Below are 21528 nucleotides of genomic sequence, written 5' to 3'. Positions count from 1 at the left end.
AATAATGGGATAATTAGTTCTGAAACCAGTCATGTTTCATACGAAAAGAAAATCATATTAAATGATTTTTAAAAATTAAACATGGACTTTGTAGCACAAAGACAAGGTCCCCCACAAATGGTGTTCCTTTATTTACTAGAAATGTTCAGCTCTTCATTAAAGTTGAAATAAAATAAATATATTATTTTTGAGGTGCAAAAATTTCTTATGAAAATCAATTTTTCTTTTCTGTCCATACAAACAAAATTATGGAATGACATTAGAGGTCAGGTTTATTTGGTAATAGAATGTAGCTTCTTGATATTTTTTATTTTAGGAAAGGAGAATATCAACATCAAAACTTTTTTCAACTTTATTTTTATTTAAAATGAGAACATATTTTCCTCTTGTAAAAAGAGAGTTCAACTAGAACTGTCAATTTTCTCATCTGTAAAACAAGATCTTGATGTAAATACATCACCAGTTAAACCCAGTTAATACAACTATTGCTATTATGTACAGTATCCATACAGAATTGCGTATAAAAAAAATAAGCTCAAAAGAAGGACCTGGAAGGCTCTGCTACGGAGAAAACTGAACAGAATTCAGCTGACTAGCTTGGTAATAACTCTCTGAACTGCTGAGAGGCCCCTTCAGTTCCTATGTTCAGGATGGTTGAGATTTCACTCTCACTTCTGTAAATGGTGATATTAATCGTTCTCTAATTTACCACTCTGTGTGACGAGGATGGACCTGAGATTAAGTGTCTCAGGAAGAAGATAGAAAACCACAGAGTTGTTAAACTCAAGTGCAAAGACTGGGGATTCAACACTATTCTTTATGCAACAGCAATTCACATTACCATTTGGTCAGATTCTTTCAACAAAACAGAAGATGCACTCACATGTATTAAAAGACAGAAATTAACTGCCATCTGTATCAATATGTTAATGTGCTTCAATCACATGTTTTCATGAAAGTTTAAACATAAAATCACCTTTAAGATCTAGGCCATGTGATCTGCTCCCTGTCATGTCAGATTATACCCTGTGAAGTTTACTGTCTTAAGAGTGACAGAGTTCTTTATACCTTGACAAATAACTAAAAGGAAAATAAAAACCCACACACACAATAAGATGAAGAGCCTATACATTTGTCAATCTTGATTTATTTGCTTTTCTTCAGTCAATTGGAGGTTTATAGCCACATTCTTAAAATCATTAACTGCAATCTTCCCAAACAGGTAATTGATGAACTGATGCATTCTAAAACTTGTCAGTAACAAAGTGTTATTCCAGTTTACAGCAACAGTTTAATTCTATTTAGGTACTAAAATTGAATACACTGAATACTGCAAACTTTATTCCCAACCACTCAGTAAAGTACTACATACTTTTGAGACAAAGGGAAAAAAAAGAAAAACCTAAAAAGCATAAGACTCTTCTGATTTTCATTTCCAATGATACATGCCAATCTTGATGATCAATCAGCAACTTAAATGTCAACTATAAACCCAGTATTTTATTAGCTGCTATGCAGTATACTAGAGCAATAGAAGAGAGAGGACCTCAAACCCTCTCTTCCCTCAAATTGAAAGGCAGGCTTCCTGACCCCTCCAGACCACTACTGGACACAGGGAACACAGGACCCCAATCAAGAGTCACCTGCTTTGTGATTACTTCCATGACACACCCTCACCAACACCACTGAATTTGCTGCTCCTACAGGACATTACATATATTTCCTATTTTAACACATACCACAGTGCATTATAATTATGATTGCAGATACATGTTCTAACAATTTAAAGATCATGATGACTTTTTTGCTCTTTATATCTTGCTATTTCCCTTCCCGTAATATTTCTTGAAGAGAAACCATAAAAATATAAACAAACACAAAAAGCAGAAAATATACAAAACATGTGGTTTGTGGCTTAACACAAACTTAATATTAATTCTGACAATATCCAGCATGACATGTATCCATGGTACATGTATCCATACCAGTATCCATGGTACAAATGAGAATGGACCAAGGTTTGAGCAGGTACAGGAGACAATCCAGGCATGAACAACACCAAGAAAAGGTAGACAGGAAGTAACATGGTGTGTAGGAAATCACGAGACCAGTCTGATGGGAAGAGACTTAAACAAGACTGAAACTCACTTTCTAAACCTCCATCTCCAATTGGACAATTCACAAGACACAGGTGCCCCAAAGTGGCCGATTTAGTCAATCCCTTTAACGGGGAGGAACAGTCTAAAATTTTACCCCTTTAGTTTGCCCCAAAAGCAACTATCAAATGTTGGCAGGACACAATGAAGGCTTACCTTTGTTAACATAGTTACGTCTCTCTCTCTCACAACCAGCCCACTTAGCTCCAGGTTCCTTAGCGCACCTGACGCACTTACACAGCGTCTAAGAGCTTTACACAAGTGGAAGGTCACATCTTTATTTCTTATTGCAGGAACACAACTTCTGGAAACTTTATTTCTGTCAGAACCTAAAGCAAAATTATTGTAAAATGAGTGATTTAAACCATACATTTTATCACCGTTAAAAAACATCTAAAAAGAAAAAAAAAGCATCTGCTCTGTGCTAAGGATTAGAAATGACTCCTGCTCTTAAAGCCTCATTAAGGAGGGACATGTATAAACTCAAAATTTCAATCACATGAGATAAAGAACCATAACCTTTATGCATAGAGGTTCCTATGGAGGCAAAAAGTTATGTCTAAGTGACGGCTTCATGATAACCCTGAAGTACAATCGAGAAAGATGAGGCTATGCAGAGTTGGAGGAGGAGGTGCATCAACTGCAGAGGGAGCACCTGTGCAAAGACACTCACGCCTGACTCCTGCTGGGCACTGTAAATACTGCAGGTGGGGATGACTAAAGGCCAGGGGTCCAAGTGTGAGAAGGGACAGAAAATAGAGACGTTGGTCGAATCAAGCCTGGGAGAGAGCATGGCTTGTATCCCACAGGTGATGAGGCCCGGGGCTACCACTGGCTGAGTAAGGGTGCCTCCGCTGATTAGCAAAAGGCACCCTGCTGCTGAAGGACCAGTTAGATAAAGGGAGTGATCACAAAAAGCTCCCCTTCCTCAGGGTCAAAGAGCCCCAGGAGGCTTGGTAGAGCACAGTCCAGACTACACGCCTCTGGGCAGAGCACACGCTGGGCGGCTAGTATGCACTAACTCTGTGTGGGCAAGCCATTAGCAGCATTATTTTAGGCGTATCTTTTCATGTTAGAAGATCACTCAACCACAGTAGGCAGATGAACTTAGAGGAACTGAGTCCAGGGGCCGCGAAACCACCCAGGAGCTTCTGCCATAGTCTGGGCAAAATGCAATGTGGATGAAGAAGCAAATTTAGGAGCAGGCCAAAATCTACAAGCTATCCCCACTGGATGCAAGACATGAAGAAAGTTCAGTGAAGGAACTCTGAAGAGAATGGGCTCTGCAATAAATTTTTCTTACAATCAATGTAAAATATTAGGCAAAATTAAGTACAGTGGCCTTTAAGGTCCCTTCCAGCTCTAATTTCTTTTGATTTCTAACTTATTACTCTGGTTAAGTAAAGTCCCTTCAGAGGTACGGAACAGTTCCTACACCTGAATGGGATGCAAAGAAAAATCTGATTTCTCTTCACCAGGGGATGAGTTGAACTGTCCTTGCAGAAGAGATAACACATGGTGTGAACCCCAGATCCTAGAAAAGGGCCAGGTTCACGATAAGTATTCAGCTTTTTGAAAACAAATGAACAATCATTTCCTCTCCTAGATCTTAACACCCTTTCTCTGCTGGCTACTTTCTTTCAGCTTATAAACATCCTCAATATACCCACTTAAAAAGCCCTCAGACCTATGATTCTTTGGATCTTCTTGTGGGTAACCTAAGTATCTCCAATGCCTTCAAATACCTGTCCTCCCAAAAAGCCCAGATCTGTACCTTGGGCCCAGACCCGTCTACCAGGCCCCTCTAAAGCACTGAAGATGAAGTAAGATCCTCTCCCCACCCCCAATCCCTTCCTACTGTGCTCTGTATCTCACAAAAAGATGCAGCTGTAAACTGTCACCCACACTTGCTGCCCTTCCTTTTCTAACTGGTCACCAGGCCCCACCCATTCTCTCTCGGATCTGCAAAATCCAGTTCAAGCTTTTATAACTTAAGTGGGACCCTTAGATTACAACTCATCCTGCACCCAATCAAGTGCCTTCCACATGGAGGTCTGAGTGAGTCTCTAAGCCAGAAGTCCATCTCACTGTTCTTTAGGGTTTCCCACGGCCTTCAGGGTAAACATCTAAACTTCTGACAGGACAAACAAGGCCCCTTCCTGCTGGGCCCCACTAGGTTTCCAGTATCAACTCTCATTTCTTTCCTAAACCCTGAGTTCCAGTCCTGTATCTTAGTTTTGCCATATTTTCTTATATTTCTCCAACTCTGACACACACTGCTCCCTCCTGCCACCCCAGGAGCTTCTACATATCCTTAGAAAGGATGGCACCTCCTCCAAAAAGCCTACCCTGAACTTTCCCTTCTAAGATTCTGTGCTCTGCAAAGGGGAAAGGTAGTGGGGAGGGATACATTAGGAGTTTGGGATTAACATATACACACGACTCTATATAAAATAAATAATCAACAAGGACCTACTGCATAGCACAAGGAACTCTACTCCATATCCTGTAACAACCTGTATGGGAAAAGAATCTGAAAAAGAATGGATATATGTATAACGGAATCACTTTGCTGTACACCTGAAACTAACACAATATTGTAAATCAACTATGCTCCAATATAAAATAAAAATTAAATTAAAAAAAACAAGATTCTGTGCTCTGTAGCACCAGAACCCACTTCTTCCAGAGCACAGACTACTGTGCTTATGTTTACTTGCCGCCCAGTAGAAGGGGAGATTACCTAGGGCAGAAGCATCCTCTCCAGCAGCCCTTGGTTCTGACCACTCATTCAAGTGCCAGGATACTTTACACACATAATCTGCGTAATTAATTCTAAGAACCCACAGAAAGGGTGGTTTTTAATGTCATTTTATAAGTGTGGGGATTGTAGTGCAAAAGAAACCTTCCCAGGCCACAGAGAGCATAAACTCTGGAATTCAAACCCTAAGCTGCCTTCACACCAGTGCTCTTTCCACTATATGATAGGACTATTGAAAAAAAATTTTTTTTTCCTGAGCCCTGTTTTAATGAAAAGGAAATGAAGCTGGTATATATCAATTTCCTAATCGCTTTGGCGTGTACCAGGCAAAGTCATTCAACAGACCAGGTAATATCTGTGGAACAATGAACGATGCTCCAAACTGTGCTAAGTGTTCTACATTGTAGAGCCTACAAGAATTAACAGAGTGTGACCTTGTAATCGCCACAGAGAGTGAGTCCTGTTAAGCCCATGCTACAGTTGAGAACACTGAGACCTAGAAGCCTTAAGGCACTCGGCCGGGGTCACCGAGCCGGCAGGAGTCGTAGGCCGCACGCCCCGTCTAGTGCACGCACACCCGGGCACTGGGCACTGGTTCTAGTGCCCACCCTCCACCTTGTACCATCTAAAACTCCGCTTCGCAGCGCCGACACGAGAGCCCCTGGAAGCGGAAAGTACAAACCCATCTCGCCAAGCCATGGCTCGAAGAAGCTCTGGATACAGATCGGGGGCAGAGGGTGCTCAGGGGCAGCGCCCCGTCCACCCCGCGCAGGCGGTGGCCGTTGAAGTCCAGCAAGCCCTCCCGCAGGGAGGCGCCCATGGCGGGCAGAGGCACCGAATCCTGCAATGCACACAGGTCCTCACAGCGCCAGAAGAAAGTCGGCCGCGCTGTCACGGCGCACCTTCACTCAGTGATGATGAGCCGAGCGAGGCCTCGGGGATGCTGGCTGCACACACGATGCCCACACATGCCTGGAAGCCCCGGCTGGCCTCCCAGCCCCTCGGGCGGCCATCACAGTCCAGGGAGTGGTAATCAGGATCAAAGTGGTAAAGGTCCTGCATTCTTCTTCTTGCGTTATTTCAAAACCGGCATCGCTGGCGTCAGGCAGTCCGGTAACTGGGTCCCGCGGACCGGTAATTGGGTTCATTTGCCTCTGCCTTATCTGCCTGCCAGCTGCTCCCTGAAATGCAAACAGCTACACAGGGTGACTTGCTACAAGACAGTGCAGGGAGCTTAAGCACCAGATGCAGGATGTAATTTACATTGACAGCTAGGGAGTGATAGGAACAGGATGTAATTTAGCTTTGTGAAACATACATCTAGTTACAGACACTACAGATTAGTAACAGTTTAAATAAAACTAGGATCGATTAACTCTTTCAGGCCAGTTTATGTGTCTTCTCTAGCCTGTTCACTGTCCCCTTTACCTTCCTTATTTTCAGGAGAGGAAAAACTTCATTTCTATTTTTGCTGCAACACTATTATGCTTAGTGAAATAAGTCAAACAGAGAAAGACAAATACTGTATGTTATCACTCGCATGTGGAAAGTAAAAAATAAACAATAAATGTAACAGAAAGGAAATGAATGCACAGATGTAGACATCAAAGCAGTGGTTACCAGTGGGTAGAGGGAAGGGGGGAGGGGCAAGATAGGGGGAGGGGAGGGGATGAGGAGGCACAAACTACTATGCATAAAATAAATAAGCTATAAGGATAGCCAATGTTTTATAATAACTTTAAATGGAGTATAATCTATAAAAAAATTGAATCACTGGGTTCTAATATATTGTTATTACAATATAATACTGTAAATCAACTATACTTCAATTTTAAAAATGATCACCACAGTACGTCTAGTTAACATCCATTACCATACATGGTAGAAATCTGTTTTTCTTATGATGAGGACTTTTAAGATCTACTCTCTTAGCAAATTTTAAATATGCAATACGGTAATATTAACTATAGTCACATCCCCAGGACTTATTTATCACTGGCAGTTTGTACATATTGACCACCTTTATCCATTTCACCCACTCTCCACGCCCTGCCTCTATAAGCTTTTTAAAAAATTCCATATAAAGTGAGATCATACAGGATTTTTCTTTCTCTGTCTGACATATTTTACCTAGCATAACACCCTGACGGTCCATTCATGTTGTCACAAATGGCAGGATTTGCTTCTTTCTCATGGCTGAATTATATATATATATATATATATATATATAAAAAATAATTTGGCATATATATATGCCAAATGTCCTTTATCCATTTATCCATCGATGAACACAGGGTTTTCCAAGTGTTGGCTACTGTAAATAATGCTGCAATGAATATGGGGGTACAGATTTCATTTTGAATAGTTTCTGTTTCCTTCATAAAAATACCAACTAGTGGAATTGCTGGATCGTATGATAGTTCTATTTTTAAATTTTTGAGGACCTCCATACTGTTTTCCATACTGGATGCAACAATTTACGTTCCTACCAACAGAGTCCAAGGCTTCCCTTTCCTCCACACCCTTGCCAACACTTGTTAGTTCCTGTCTGTTTTTTTTTTTTAACATCTTTATTGGAATATAATTGCTTTACAATGGTGTGTTAGTTTCTGCTTTATAACAAAGTGACTCAGTTATACATATACATATGTTCCCATATCTCTTCCCTCTTGAGTCTCCCACCCTCCCACCCTCCCTATCCCACCCCTCTAGGTGGTCACAAAGCACCGAGCTGATCTCCCTGTGCTATGCGGCTGCACGAATTTGCGTGTCATCCTTGCACAGGGGCCACGCTAATCTTCTCTGTATCGTTCCAATTTTAGTATATGTGCTGCCGAAGCGAGCACGTTCCCGTCTTTTTGATATTAGCCATTCCAACATGAATGAGGTGACATCTCTTTGTGGTTTGACTTCTCTGCTGATTAGTGATTTTAGGTGCCTTTTTAACTATCTCTGTATCTTCTTTGTAAAAATGTCTATTCAGATCCTCTGCCCATTTGTTTGCTGGATATTTTTTCTATTTTTTTGTATGAGTTCTTCATATAATTTGAATACTAACCCCTTATAGGATATATGATTGGTAAAAATTTTCTCCCATTTGGTAGGCTGCGTTTTCATTTTGTTGTTGGTTTCCTTTGTTGTGCTTTTTAGTTGGATGTAGCCCCACTTGTTTACTTTTGCTTTTGTTGCCTTTACTTGGATCAACGTCTTTGCATAAGTTCTGGAAACAACTCTTTCATAGTTTCCATGGATCGTTTTTAGGGGAGAGGGTGAGTTGAGATGAACTACTAGTGAAAGGAGGGTCAATGGGTCGAACTATAGCTTCTGTTACTGTAGGTGGCCTCAAGGCCACAACTGATAGTCATTGTCTCCCTCCTGTGCTATCCATTCTCAATCCCCCTCATCCTTGGATAATATCTCTGCTAAAATGGATGGTTTACTTCGTGGGGTGACCCTCACGCTCGTCCCTGAGTGAGTGTTCTGAGCTCTGGTCATCATTTCTTTCTCAAACCATGGCTGCTGTACTTGATCATTTACTGTGTACTTGACCATTTATTGTCAAAATTGGGAAAGGCAGTAACAAGAAATGCCCCACAGACTTGTTTTTAATCAATCATTTTCCAATTAAAATTTTTTTTCCCCCAGACATTTTTATCATCCCAAAAGGAAACTCTGGACCCATTGAGAAGATACTACTTCGCTCTCTCTACCAGGCCCTGGAGACCACCAATCTGCTTTCTTTCTCTTATGGATTTACTTATTCTGGATATTTCAGATAAATGGAATCATACAGTGTATGACCTTTGTGTCTGGCATCTTCAACTTAGCATGATGTTCGTGAGAGTCACCCACACTGTAATATGTATTAGTATTGCATTCCTTAAAAAAATGTTTTTGGCCGTGTAACTGATATTTAATGGCTCCATTCCTTTTTATGACTGAATTACTATTCCACTGTATGTATATACCACAATTTGTTTATTCATTCATCCAATGATGGGCATTTGGGTTATTTCCATGATTTTTCTATTGTGAATAGTGCTGCTATAAACATGTGTACGTAGATTTGAATGTTGTTTTCAATGATTTAGGAGTGGAATTGCTGAGTCATATGGTAATTCTATGTTTATCCCCAAAAACACACCCCAAAAAACTTCCTGAAAGTCTGTCCTTGTCTCAGAAGCAGCTTTTCAGGAAACATGACGGGCAACACTATGGACAGGGTCCCATGAGAGCGTATTTGTGATGCCTGGGGGTCTGGAGTTGGAAAGGGCTTCCCTTAGGAAGTGGCAGCTAAACTGAGGGCAAATTCAATGATTTTTCCTTCCTTCCTTCCTTCTTCCCTTCCTTTCTTCCCTCCTTCTTTCCTTCAGAGGGATGACATAGATGTTTTACACAGTATATCCTTTTAAAACTTTTGCATTTGAACACTGAACTTACTCATAACACGAATGAATATTTTAAGCAAGGTATTAGGGCTCAAATTATTAATATCATAGAACAATTACAGTGACAACCTGGATTGGAAACAATTTATTAGGAAAAAATATGGAAGCTTTTTTAATAAAAATTTTGATAAATAAAAAAGTTGACAAATCAGTGTATAGAGAGAATATTGGTTATTTGGGAAATTGTATCATAAAATGGATGGGCTCCACAAATTCTTCGATGTACTTGAAGAAAAGAGTGCTAAGTCAGTTTGGGCTGCTGTCACAAAGTACCATAAATGGGGCAGGGTGGGGGCTTGTAAACAACAAAAATGTATTTCTCAGTCCTGGAGGCTGGAAGTCTGAGATCTAGGTGCCAGGATCATCGCCTTCTGGTGAGGACTCTCTTCCGGGTTGCAGACTGTCCACTTCTCATTGTGTCCTCACAGGGCAGAGAGCAGAGAGAAAAAGCCAGCTCTCTCATGCGTCTCACAAGGATAAGAATCTCATCATGAGGGCTCCATCCCGATGAGCTCATCAAATCCCAAAAGATCCACCTTCTAATACCATCACATTGGAGGTAGGGTGTCAACATGTGAATGCTGGGGGGGACCCAAATATTCAGTCTATAACAAGTATTAATGGGGAAATGAGAGCTTCTCTTGAGGATGTTAAGGGCTGTTACAAAGCTCAACGGTACATGTGTTTCCAGAGAGAACTACAATATAGAATAAGTTCTATAAGGCGTTCACAGAATAGATTCATCTTTCTTCCCGAAAACAGTCTTTGGTAACCAGGGACCCATTCCTGGAAATTCACTCTTGCTCAAGGAAATCCATCCTCTCATTTAAAAAAAAAAATCTTACGAAGCTACATGAATGACACAGAGGACTTTTCCCAGCTCTAAGATTCTGTGTGTAAAACCTGTTAGTCTAAATTTATTTCCAAAAGATAGACCCTCCACGGGGTCTGCTCCTGCGGGGAAAGTGGGACCCCCGCTTGTGTCCTGGCCCCCAGGTGTGGCTTCCTCAAGTTTGGGGTGAAGCCCCCAGCCCCCTTGGGCTCTGCAGCGGGGCGGTGGGCTCAGGGGAAGGAGCATGGTCTCTGGGGGTTTCTCAGCAGGAGATGCTGGGCGGGGCTGCCACACAGGAACCCAGCGGCCCTGGGTGGGGCGCAGACTCCCCAGGCCTGGGTGTCCCTGCTGCGCATGGCTGCTGAGAACAGGGTCCGCGATAAAGCTCTGCCTGGCAAACGGGGACTGTGGGCGGCTCCATCCTCCCCTTCCGTCGGCACAGCCCCATCGCAGCCCTCCCTTCCAACAGGCAAAGCCTGTGACCTGCGGCCGGACAGCTCCACACCCTCATGCCCCAGTGCTCGCCCCACGCCGGGAACAGGCACAAGCCCTGGGCCGGCCTCTCTGGACGGCTCGAGCGGGATGGCTTCTTCGGCGTGCCCGTCACCCACCCCGAGCCCAGGGGCCGACAGGGAGGTCTGAAGGCCGCTCGGTCCCGGGCAGGGCGGAGGCACGGGCTTCGCGGCTGGGCCGGCCCTCCTCGCCGCCTCCTGCCTCTGCGCCCCGGCCGGCCCGGGGTGGGCTTCCCGTGGCCCCGTCTCCTTCCCACCCCCGTCGCGCCTCTTGCCCCACCCCCACCCCGGCCGCGGGCTCCACCCGAAGCAGCACCGAGTCGTGAGGGTGCGGGAGGGCACCCGCCTCGGGGCTTCCCCGACACCTACCCCCTGAGGAGGGTCCGACCGGAACCGCACACGAAGCGGCCCTGGCGGGAGGGAGACCAGGGGGTCGGGGGTCGGTGGGGAGCTTGACTCGCAGTTACTTCCGAGGGAAAGCTGAGCCCCCAGGGCTGGGGGCTGACCAGCCTCAGCACTCCCACGAGGGGGTGGTCAGGAAGGAGGGACCCTGTCCCTGGGGCCCAGGGCGCTCCCGCAGAGTCGCCAAGTGTGTCGGGTGCCCTGGACAGCTGAGGCACATTTTGCCCAAAGGTAAGTTCCAGTGCATCGCAGAGAGCAGACGAAATACACACATGGTGTTGCTAAGGGTTGAAACGAACCAATAATTCCTCTCTTTTCTCAGGATGTTCCGTTTGGCTGTTAATGAAATGTATTTCCAAGGAACGCAGGCATGTGGCTAAAAAGGCCAGCAGTGCCTGGGGGGGTCACAGCGAGACCCTCCCATCTCGCCCCCCTGGGCCATCCTGTGCTCTGGGAGCAGAGCTCTCAGCCAGAAGTGAAACACAGTAGCTTCCATATCCGGAAGTCTAAGATTTTCTAAAGCCCTTTAAAGGCCCCCTTCTCTGAGTGGTGCTTGACCTGCTGGTGTTTGGGGCGGGAGGGTGAGCTGGGTGGAGGGTCTGGGTGCCATCCCGAGGGAAGGGCTTTGGAGGCCTGTGTGAGCCTGAGACCAGGGACACAGTGCCCATGGCCGAGGGGAGGCTAGCGCTGACTCCAGCCATGCCGAGCCAGACATCGCCCTCCTTCCCGACAACCCAGCAAAGCCTGTCGCTCACATTCCTGGCTGTGCTGCTTACACTTGCCCTCTGAGAAGGCCAGCCTGGCAGAGCTCTGTTCCTGCCCTCTGGGCTGCTGGGAACTGAGTACCTAGCTTGGGTGCTGGAGGGGAGGAGCCATAGATGGTGGAGGCCCAGTCCCCGCCCAGGGTGCTGCCCCTCTGCTGAGCTGAAACTTCTAAGCAACGTCTTAATAAAACCAAAAGGGACGTGATATTGTTCTACCACCTGTGCCCGACCAATGTTAGCCCTTTGTCATATGGGGCAGTGCTGTCTAATGGTAAAGCTTCCACTATCAGATCCCCAATCCCTTCTCCTACCCCCTCCCATGGGGGTTCAGTGGGTACATCTGTATTTCATAGAACCTGAAACTCTGATTTTACAAAGGAGCTGGAGGTCTGGGGAAAGAACTGGTCTGATCTCAGTTAAGAATGCAACTTTATACCTGGACGATACTAGAGCACTTTAGCACCTCCTGTGTTTGAAAATGAGATCTTCACAAAGACCTCATGGGCAGGAGACAGGCAGGAGAGGGGACAGACTGAAGCTCTGTGACTGACTGATCAAGTAGCAGAGGTCCAGCTGACTTCCAGGCCTACCGCTGATTTACTATCACCAGAGCCACGTAACACACCTTCCACATAGAGAACCAGCAGAAAAATGAGTTTGAAGAGCATTTTAGCTAAATCCAAGGTCATTTTGATCATTAGTGAAAGTCATTCTCTTCCTACACACTGCCCACACCCTGAGCCCCCTTCCTAGAACCAAATGGGTTCTGAGATTAAAGTGCAAGTGACAAACCTGGGGGTGACCAGACTTTACTTTATCATCTCTTTCTTCTTCTTCCACGTGTGTTCCTGGTCTTACTCTTCCCGGTTCTTCTGCAGGGAGCGGTCCAGCAACCCTGTCAAGTAAAATCACACACCCTAAGGATGACTTTCACAGACTCCTCCCGTGGAGGCAGTTTTCAAAAGGTCTTCCTTCCTACCTACACCCACCCCCCCCAAAAAAAAATCAATCTTCATCTCAGGAGCCCTAAAAGGCACATCTTACCTCGAGATTTAGTATTTAATACAACCTTTAGATCTAGTTCTGATAACTGCCAGTTGCCCCCAATTCACTCTTTGCAAGAGAATTTTACCTGAATCACAAGGTTAATAACCTGACTGCAAGCCCAGCATCCTTAAGCTATCTATGGTCACCCTGGCAACTCACTATAAAGTTCTTCTTTTTAAAAGATTTCAGAAAAGTAATTTCAGGCATCAAGATTACATATTGCACAGAACAAAAAGCTTTATTATTCTTACCGTTCTCTGGATGTAACTCTATGTCTCTTTTCCTCCTATGTGGAGAGAAGGGAAAAAGAGAAAAACAGTATTTCAAAAGAAGATCAAAACCAAAAGCAAAGGGCTTCCCTGGTGGCGCAGTGGTTGAGAGTCCACATGCCGATGCAGAGGACGCGGGTTCGTGCCCCGGTCTGGGAAGATCCCACATCCTGCAGAGTGGCTAGACCCGTGAGCCATGGCTGCTGAACCTGCACGTCCGGAGCCTGTACTCCGCAATGGGAGAGGCCACCATAGTGAGAGGCCCGTGTACCACAAAAAAAAAAAAAAAAAAAAGCGTGAGTCAAAGTATTAAATAAATACATTTGATGTGGTTAAAAACAGGGGTTGGGGGTTAATCTCGGTTTGGGGGAGATCTGGGCAACCTTCAGTCTGGTGTTGATGTCCCACCACCCTCAAAACAAAGAGAGGCCCAGGAGCTGGCCCGGCACACGTATGCGCACTACAGGTCATCTAGTGATGCTACGTAAAGTCAAAGATCCACCTCATGTCAGGGATTTGTTAACACTAGAAAAAAACCAAAGGAGTAATTTGGGATTCACATCAGGAAGTGATGATGACAACCTAGACTGGACACCAGCTCTTCTCTGATGAATACCTTAGTACACTACTTCCCTAAGTTCACAACACTTGCCATCTCCAGGATATCTGTATTTATGTATTTAAGAGGGATAAAAATATTGTTGTGATGAAACCGATCTATGTCTTGTCTGAGGTGGAGGTTACAAGAATGCATACGTGCATACGCGTGACCACACATGCACAGTGAATAAAGTCTGTAGATTATGCTGATGTCCATTTTCTGGTTTTGCTATTACGGTTATGTGCGACGTCACCATTGGAGAAAGTTGGGTAAACTACACAGGACCCCTCTGTACTGTATTATATGAAATTAATCTGTATGTGTATATATAAAATTCTGCCTCCAGACTGCCTTTAGACTTGAGCTACAACATCAACTCTTCCCTGGGTCTGCCTCTCTTGGCCTGTCCTGCATATTTCAGACTGGCCAGCCTGAAGTCGTGTGACTCAGCTGCTTAAATTAATCTCATATACACAGACATCACTGGGTCTGTTTCTCTGGAGAACCCTACGATAGATTTTATACTAATATACTACTGTAATATATACATACATATAATCTGAAACAATACAGAAGAAACTGATACATGCTCGCCTCTCGCAGGAAGAACAGGACGGAGAGGGGGGAGCACGACCCTTACGTACCAAACAGCCTTTTGTGCTGCTGCCAGCCCGGCCGCCCCAGGTCCAAGCAGATATAATGGTGTGTGGCCCAGGCAGTGGCTACACAGCTAAGGATTTTAAGGCACAATGCAGCGAGATGCCAGGGCCACAGTCACACACGTGGAACATTCTAAAGCCAAGAGCGGTCGCAGGATTCTGCGCATGGGCCCCCGAGGGCACTCTGGAGGCCGTCGCAGACCCTCAGGTCCCACGTGAGGAGACAGCCCGCTAGAACACAGCAGGCGGCCCTCCTCCCAGATCTCGCCCGGGTCAGCCTCCCGGGCACCCGGCCTCCTCTGCACAGCACTGGGCAGGCTCACAGAGGGAAGAGCGGCCCAAACCCAAAGGTCACACCAAACCCCACAGGAGAAGAGTAAACCAAGGTGATGAGGGGAGAGGGGAGGGGTCCCTCGGGAAGCTGGCCACTCAGGATTTCCAGCCTCTTCCACGGGAAGCCAGCTCACGAAGCACCAAGACCTGTCCTGGGTCACACTCAGAGGACTTGACCCCTGACCCCACAGCCCCGCTTCCCAAGCCTCCTCGATGCTGACGCAGATCAGCATGGAGGAATGGGGGACTGCACGGCTGGGGGGCTGCTGGGAACTCAGGACTGGCCCACCCCGAGGCCCTGCGCCAGCAGGCGCCACACTCACTGGATGGTCTCATTGATTTCGTGAGCGGCATCGTGGGGTTTAAACGTCCTGAAAGACAACGGGACAGGTTTCAGAGCCGTCCCTCCCCGCTCAGGTGACGGGGGCGACCAGGGGAGGCGGGTGCTGCAGCCCCCGGGACTCCCCGACACGCGGGACCTACCAGAGAGCTCCACCTACAGCGCTGGGGCCCTGTCCTGCCACGTGGGACACGCTGGCTCCGGGAGCGCCTGTTCCTGCAGCGCCCTGCCGCCCAGCGGGCTGCGGGGAAGGGACGGGGACGGACTTGATGCCTCCGACCCTCCTGCCCCAGGACCTCCCCCGGGCGCTCCTGCAGCCTGGAAGCCACAGGTCTGCCTCTGAGTCCCTGAACCGCCGCAGGCCTCGGTCTCCATCTGTAAAATGGGGAAACACCACTCGTGCAACCACCATGAGCGGGCGAGCAGCGTTCCTCCCTCCCGCCCACGGCGGCACTCTCCGGGCCTCACTGCACCCGCGGGCTGGCCTCGCCGCTTTCCCCGAGGAGCACGTCGGGGGTTGCTCTGGCCTTTCGCCGGGGTCTTGGCGGCCAGCTAACCCAAGACCCCGCAGAAACCAAGTGAGGACAACGCATCGTGTGGACGGTCTGTAACTCTAGACTGCACCTCCGCCCCGCCGGTGAAGGTTCCTATCGCGGTGAGGAGGGGCCTCGAAGAAGATGCACAGCGAGAGGAGGGCCCCCAAAGAGCACGGGCTGAAGCTGGAGGTGAGATGGTCAGGCCCAGAGCTGCCAGCCCTGCCCCAGGACAGCAACTGCCCCTCTCAGACCAGGCCACCATTTCCACGCTTCACAGTGGAGGACGGCAACGCAGGCAGAGCCCCTACGGGCCAGGGCACGGATGCCCGGAAGGTCCCAGGACAGGGGCCCCCACAGCGCAGCGGTCCTAACAGGTCAAACAACTCCAGAAACACCCTTTGTGTCCTAAGCCTCATCTTTGCAACAGCAGCCCTACTGAGCTATAATTCACACAGAATGGGCCCCCGCTTCAAGTATACACTTCAGTGGGTTTTAATACATTCAGAGCTGGGCAACCATCCCCTCTATCTAGTTCCAGAACATCCCATCACCCCATTAGCAGACGCGCCCCAATCCCCTCCCCAGCACCTGACAACACTAGTCCATTCTCTGTTTCTGTGGATTTGCCCGTTCTGGACGTTTGTAAATAGAATTATGGTATGTGACCTTTTGCCCAGAATCTTATTTTTTAAGGAAAAGGAAAAAAACAATCTTCTATCGTTCTTAATAATATCCTCCAACTTACCAAGGACGGAGCAGTAAATATCCATTGAACTCATATTACTTAGACAAGGCCGGGGCGGGAGATGGAGCATGTGCCGTCCGTTCGGTCCAGCACAGGACAGCCCTGCAGACCAGTGGTTCCCAACACGGGGGAACCGACCCGCAGCTTCAGCACCACTGCTGACCCAGAAACCCTGGGGAAGAACCACTGATGGGAACAATCGGCCCCAAGGCCTCCTGGCAAACGGCAGAAAACAGTGAGGACAGCTGGGTTTGGAAAACAGTCTGGCAGCTCCTCAAAGGTTAAACAGTTAGCAAATGACCCAGCAATTCCTCTCCTGGGTGTCTGCCCAAGAGAAATGAGAATATTCGTCCACTCAAAACCCTGAACGTTGGGCTTCCCTGGTGGGGCAGTGGCTATGAATCCGTCTACCAATGCAGGGGACACAGGTTCGAGCCCTGGTCCAGGAAGATCCCACATGCCGCGGAGCAATGAAGCCCATGCGCCACAACTACAGAGCCCGCGTGCTGCAACTACTGAAGCCCGCGTGCCTAGAGCCTGTGCTCCGCAACAAGAGAAGCCACTGCAACGAGAAGCCCGCACACTGCAACAAAGACTAGAGCCCACTCACCACAACTAGAGAAAGCCCGCGCATAGCAACGAAGACCGAAGGCAGCCAGAAAAAAAAAACACACCCAAAACCCGAACATTAGTGTTCACAGAGGCGTGATTCACAACCGCCAAAAGGTGGAAACCACCTAAATGTCCATCAACAGATGAACGGATAAACAAATGTGTCCCTCCACACACACAAATATTATCCATCCACGAAAAAGAGTGAAGCACTGACACTCGCTACAACGTGGATGGACCCTGAGAACACAATGCTCAGTGAGAGAAGTCAGACGGAGGACACACAGTGTGTGTGATTCCACTGATGGGAAACGTCCAGAACAGGCAAGTGCACAGAGACAGAGAGTGGGTTCCTGGTTGTCAGAGGCTGGGGAGGGGGACAGGAGGGATGCTAATGGGGATGGGGTTTCCTCTCGGGGTGATGGAACGTTCTAAAATTGGTAGTAGTGACGACTACACTCAATGAATACACTACAAAGCAGGGAACGGCACGCTTTAGGTGGATGAGGTGAAGAGTGAGGGAATTACACCTCAAAACAGCTATCAACAACAGCAACAGGGACTTCCCTGGCGGTCCAGTGGTTAGGACTCTGTGCTTTCACTGCCGAGGGTCCAGGTTCAATCCCTGGTTGGGGAACTAAGATCCCCCGAGCTGCACGGCGTGGCGAAACAAAAACAAACAAAAACAAACAAAAAACCACAACACAATCTATAGGAGGAAATGTGAGGCAGTGTTAAAAGCACCTCCACCTCAGTAGGAAAATACCGAGCATCTAAGACACTCATGTGGCCGACGGACTCTGTTCCTGGTCCACAACATTCAGTGATTCCAGAGAGACAGCCCTGGCAGCCCTGAATTCCCTGGGCTCCTGTACCCACTGAAAGCAGAGAAGACGCCACACTTCCCGCAGGGTCTGCTCAGAGACAAAAGCACACAGCACAGTGTACAAGGCACTGAGGTAGCCACAGGATGAGGAGGAGGGTCTAGAACTTTCCACCAATGCTCTCCCGCATCACACTCCTCCTGAGGGGAGCCGGCCCCCATGCACTGAGGAGCCTCAGCAGCCCTGCGGGGCCCACGTGCAGAGGAGCCACGGGTGGGGCCTCCTGGAAGCCAGGCATCCCGCCCGGTCCAGCCTTCGGATGGGGCAGCCACGGCTGAAGCCCCTACTGCAGCCTCCTGAGGGACCCTCGGCCGGAATCCCCTGGCCCGCCTGCTCTGAATCCTGGCCCTCAGAAACCACGGGAGGTCATCAGTGTGCGTTGTCTCAAGCTGCTAAATTCATGTCTGCGTTTAGGCCAATACCTTACACCCTGTGAGCACGGCCCGTAAGAACAAGTCTTAGAGCCACGGGAGGACGTGACAGTACCCAGGAGAGTCTCATTCCGGTCACCACTGTGGAGTTACAAAACAGCGTGTGCGCTCTGAAAGGACCCTGTGAGCATGCGCATGTGCCTGAGCGTGCGCTGCGTGGCAGTCCCGTGCCAGCTCGGACTGCGCTCCCTCCCTCGGCCCCCTCAGGAGGCTGGACGTGCCCCAGAGACGCTCCTCCTGCAGGGGCGGCAGGGACCCTCATGGCACGTGGGCTGCAGCCCTGGCCGAGCCACCGCATCTCAGGCCGCATCACACAGACCTGGGAAGACAGGGGCCTGGAATGTGGTCTCATCCGTGATGAGATGAACTCAAGCTTTCCCAAGCTTTAAAACCAGACCAAAAGGAAGGAAACAGTTTACGATGTGCCTCCTACAGTCTCAGGATGCTGCTTTAGAACTGGCCAGCTTCCAGCGACCATCCTGAGTCGTATGATTTAAGATGCCCTGATCACCATCAATGATTCAGAAGCTCTCACAGCTTCTCGGCTGTGGCCTCTTCTTCTGCTTCACAGGCCTTCAGAACAGAGCGACACCAGAAGCCGACCCAGAAACGTCCGACTGAGAACAGCCCTGAGGAAGCCCGCGCTTAGGAGCACCCACACCTCCTCCTCTGGGGGAGCCCTGGAACTCCGGGGTTTGAGGCCAGCCCTGGTCTCGCTGCACAGGATGCCCGGCCTCCCAGTCCCAGCCACAGCCCCGGCCCGCTGCTGGCTGCTTGCTGAGTCACTGACTAACCCAGGCTCTTCTCACTGACAGCCTCAGAGCCTCCGCAGGAAGCCACGCAGAGGCTTAGCGGAATGCTGCTCATCACAGAGCCAGCGGCCTCACTCCGGGGTCCTGGGAAAACAGCTGCAATAAGCACAACCATTCCCACCTGAAAAAGCACGCTGTGCACAAGCCGGGGGCTGTCATCAGGCCTGAGCCGCCACAAAGCCCGTCCCGTCTGCTCCCTGCCCCTGCCCAGCTCAGGTGAGGGCGGGAGCCGCCCACGGGGCTGGGGAGCCTGGCTGTCCCACTCGGCAGGCCCCTGCCTCGTCCTTGACTGTGAGGACAGGTGTGGGAACAGGAACTCCACCCGGACTCCCGCAGGTCTGGCTCTGCCCCTGCTCGTCCCCGCAGGCCCTGCGCCCGGTGTGAGGAGCCTGGACAGGAGGCCTCCTGGGTGCTCGCTGCCAGGGCACAGCCCACCCCTGAGCACGCAGGCTGGTTCACAGTGACAGGGGCACGACATCTGGAGACATCGTCCCTGGAGGACCCGGCGAGAGGCAGGGGGCAGAGACTAGGGAGGAGACAAGACGTGGACTCCGTCCTCCTCTTCCCACTTGCAGCAGGAAGACGCCGGGACCCAGGGGGCCTCCGAGGCAGGGGCATCACACCAGGACGAGCATCAGAATCCCTGGTCAGAATGCAGTTCTGGGGCCCACCCGCAAAGTTTCAGAATCAGCAGGTCTGGACCCCAGGAACCCGCATTCCTAACCAGTTACGGCTGGTGGGGAGGCTGCTGGCCCAGGGCCCCGCTCAGAGAACCACCGGCCTGAAGCAAGCAGGGACTCTTGCTCTATCACCGTCTGCTGAGGGCACGAGTGTCCAGCAGGTGCTGAGGGGTAGCACCCTGGGACTCTGCCCATGGTCCCCACTCCCCAGCAGGCTGCAGGGGGCACTGCCTGTGGGCTGGGGGTCGCTGCCTTCTCCCCCGAGGCTCTGCACACCTCCGGAGCCCTGGGGTGGGGGCCAAGGCAAGTGGGACAGAGCGGCCAGGGTGGGATGCACGCACTACTTCCCAAAGTGGAGAAGCACAGCGGGAGGAGTCAAAGGCAGGGGAGATGGAACACGGTGGGTGGTCCGCCGGCTGTCTCTCTGCCTCTCCCAGTGGCCAGGCTTTGAGAGCAGAGATCTGGCTGGAGGAGTGGAAAATCCACAGAAGTCTCTCCGTCTGGAAGGCAAGCCAAGTGGGTGAGCAGAGGGCCCCGAGGCCCAGCAAAGGCGCTCAGCCTCACCTCTCAGCCTGCGGCCCCGCTGGGGAGCATCTCTCAGCCTGCAGCCCCGCTGGGGAGCAGCCACTCGCCAGGGAGAGGGAGCATGGGGTGAAGGGGGAGGGGGAGGGTCAGCGCCTGCGGTGGGCCTGAGTACTCAAGAAGTGAACAGGTTTTCACTTGAAAATGAGTGCATTTCACACAGGGGTGGGGGTGGCAGATAGACTGGCTGTGGAGCATCACACGGGTCTTGTCCACAGTCAGCCCCGGATGTCCGCAGGCCCCCAGCAAGGGGGTGTTGCCTGGTCCCAGGACCGTACCTGAGGACAAGGCAGGCCAAGGATGGGAACCACCTGGTAAAGCGATGCAAAGGAGAGAACCAGGAAGGAGGCTCTCCTCCCACCGCGCACCCGGCCCGCTCCCCACAGGGCCAGGCTGACAAACCAGGCTGGTCTCGGGACTGAGCCGCGTCGCAAAACCCTGCCCGCGAGACCGGCACTGCAATAACAGTCAACATGGGAAAACAGGAAGGGGCTGCTGGGACCCCATGAGGCCAAAGTCCAGCTGGAGGAGGAAGAGAGAAGAGGGAGCGGGCCCGTGGCTCCCAGGCCACAGACACGGTGCAGGACACGGTGGACCCGCGGCCCTGACCAGGGTGTGTGGGACCCACTGTGCACACAGGGGCCCCGATGACCAGGGTCCAAGGAAGGAGCTGCCACGAGGGAGAGGGGTCTAGAGCCTCACTGTGCCCACAGCGGCCCCTGGCCACCTGGACGAGGGGCAATGGTGCGCGCTGGTGCCACTCCAGTGAGTACAAGATGCACGCGGATTTTTAAGACAGGGTGCGCGCGCACACACAAAGTAAAACTGCCCTTCAGTAATTCTTTAAATGGCACGTTGAAAACGTCGTGTCTGGGCTATACTCGGTTACGTGTAATGCTATGAAAACGTACCTCGCCTCCTCCTTCTGACTCGTCACCTGGCTCCCACGAGGGCATGCGTGTGGCTCGTGTGCCCCCTCACCTACCGCCCCACCTGCGGGAGCGTTTCCAGACCTGACCCTGAGCCCGAGCTCCACGCCTGGGTCCGCAGCTCACGGAAGCCAGTCTGCACAGAGCCAGGACCGGCTGGGATGTCCTGCTGTCCGGGCAGCCGTCCTTCTGC

At 49.7% G+C, this 21528-nt stretch overlaps 1 protein-coding gene across 2 annotated transcripts in view; it reads right to left on the bottom strand.

Annotated features, from left to right (window-relative positions):
• LOC309817819 (centrosomal protein of 78 kDa-like) overlaps nucleotides 1-21528 on the bottom strand; it is a 41018-nt gene that overhangs the window by 12275 nt on the left and 7215 nt on the right. The window contains exons 2-4 of one of the 2 annotated variants that reach the window (XR_014296264.1): nucleotides 13174-13208; nucleotides 12668-12770; nucleotides 2313-2485 (exon numbers count right to left, since the gene is read on the bottom strand). Coding sequence is in view for 1 of the 2 variants with exons in the window: in XM_082682110.1 (XP_082538236.1) it covers nucleotides 2313-2549 (237 nt within the window). In the remaining variant the exon portion in view is untranslated. Of the gene's footprint in view, nucleotides 1-2312; nucleotides 2929-12667; nucleotides 12771-13173; nucleotides 13209-21528 lie in introns of those variants that run through there. The other variant, XM_082682110.1, reaches the window with a different exon arrangement.

The sequence above is a fragment of the Grampus griseus genome (assembly GCF_964374135.1).
Source record: "Grampus griseus genome assembly, contig: HAP1_SCAFFOLD_505, whole genome shotgun sequence".
In the NCBI taxonomy this organism is placed as follows: Eukaryota; Metazoa; Chordata; class Mammalia; order Artiodactyla; family Delphinidae; genus Grampus; species Grampus griseus.
Note: the sequence above shows the minus strand (reverse complement) of the source record. Positions and strands in the feature narration are given on the sequence as shown.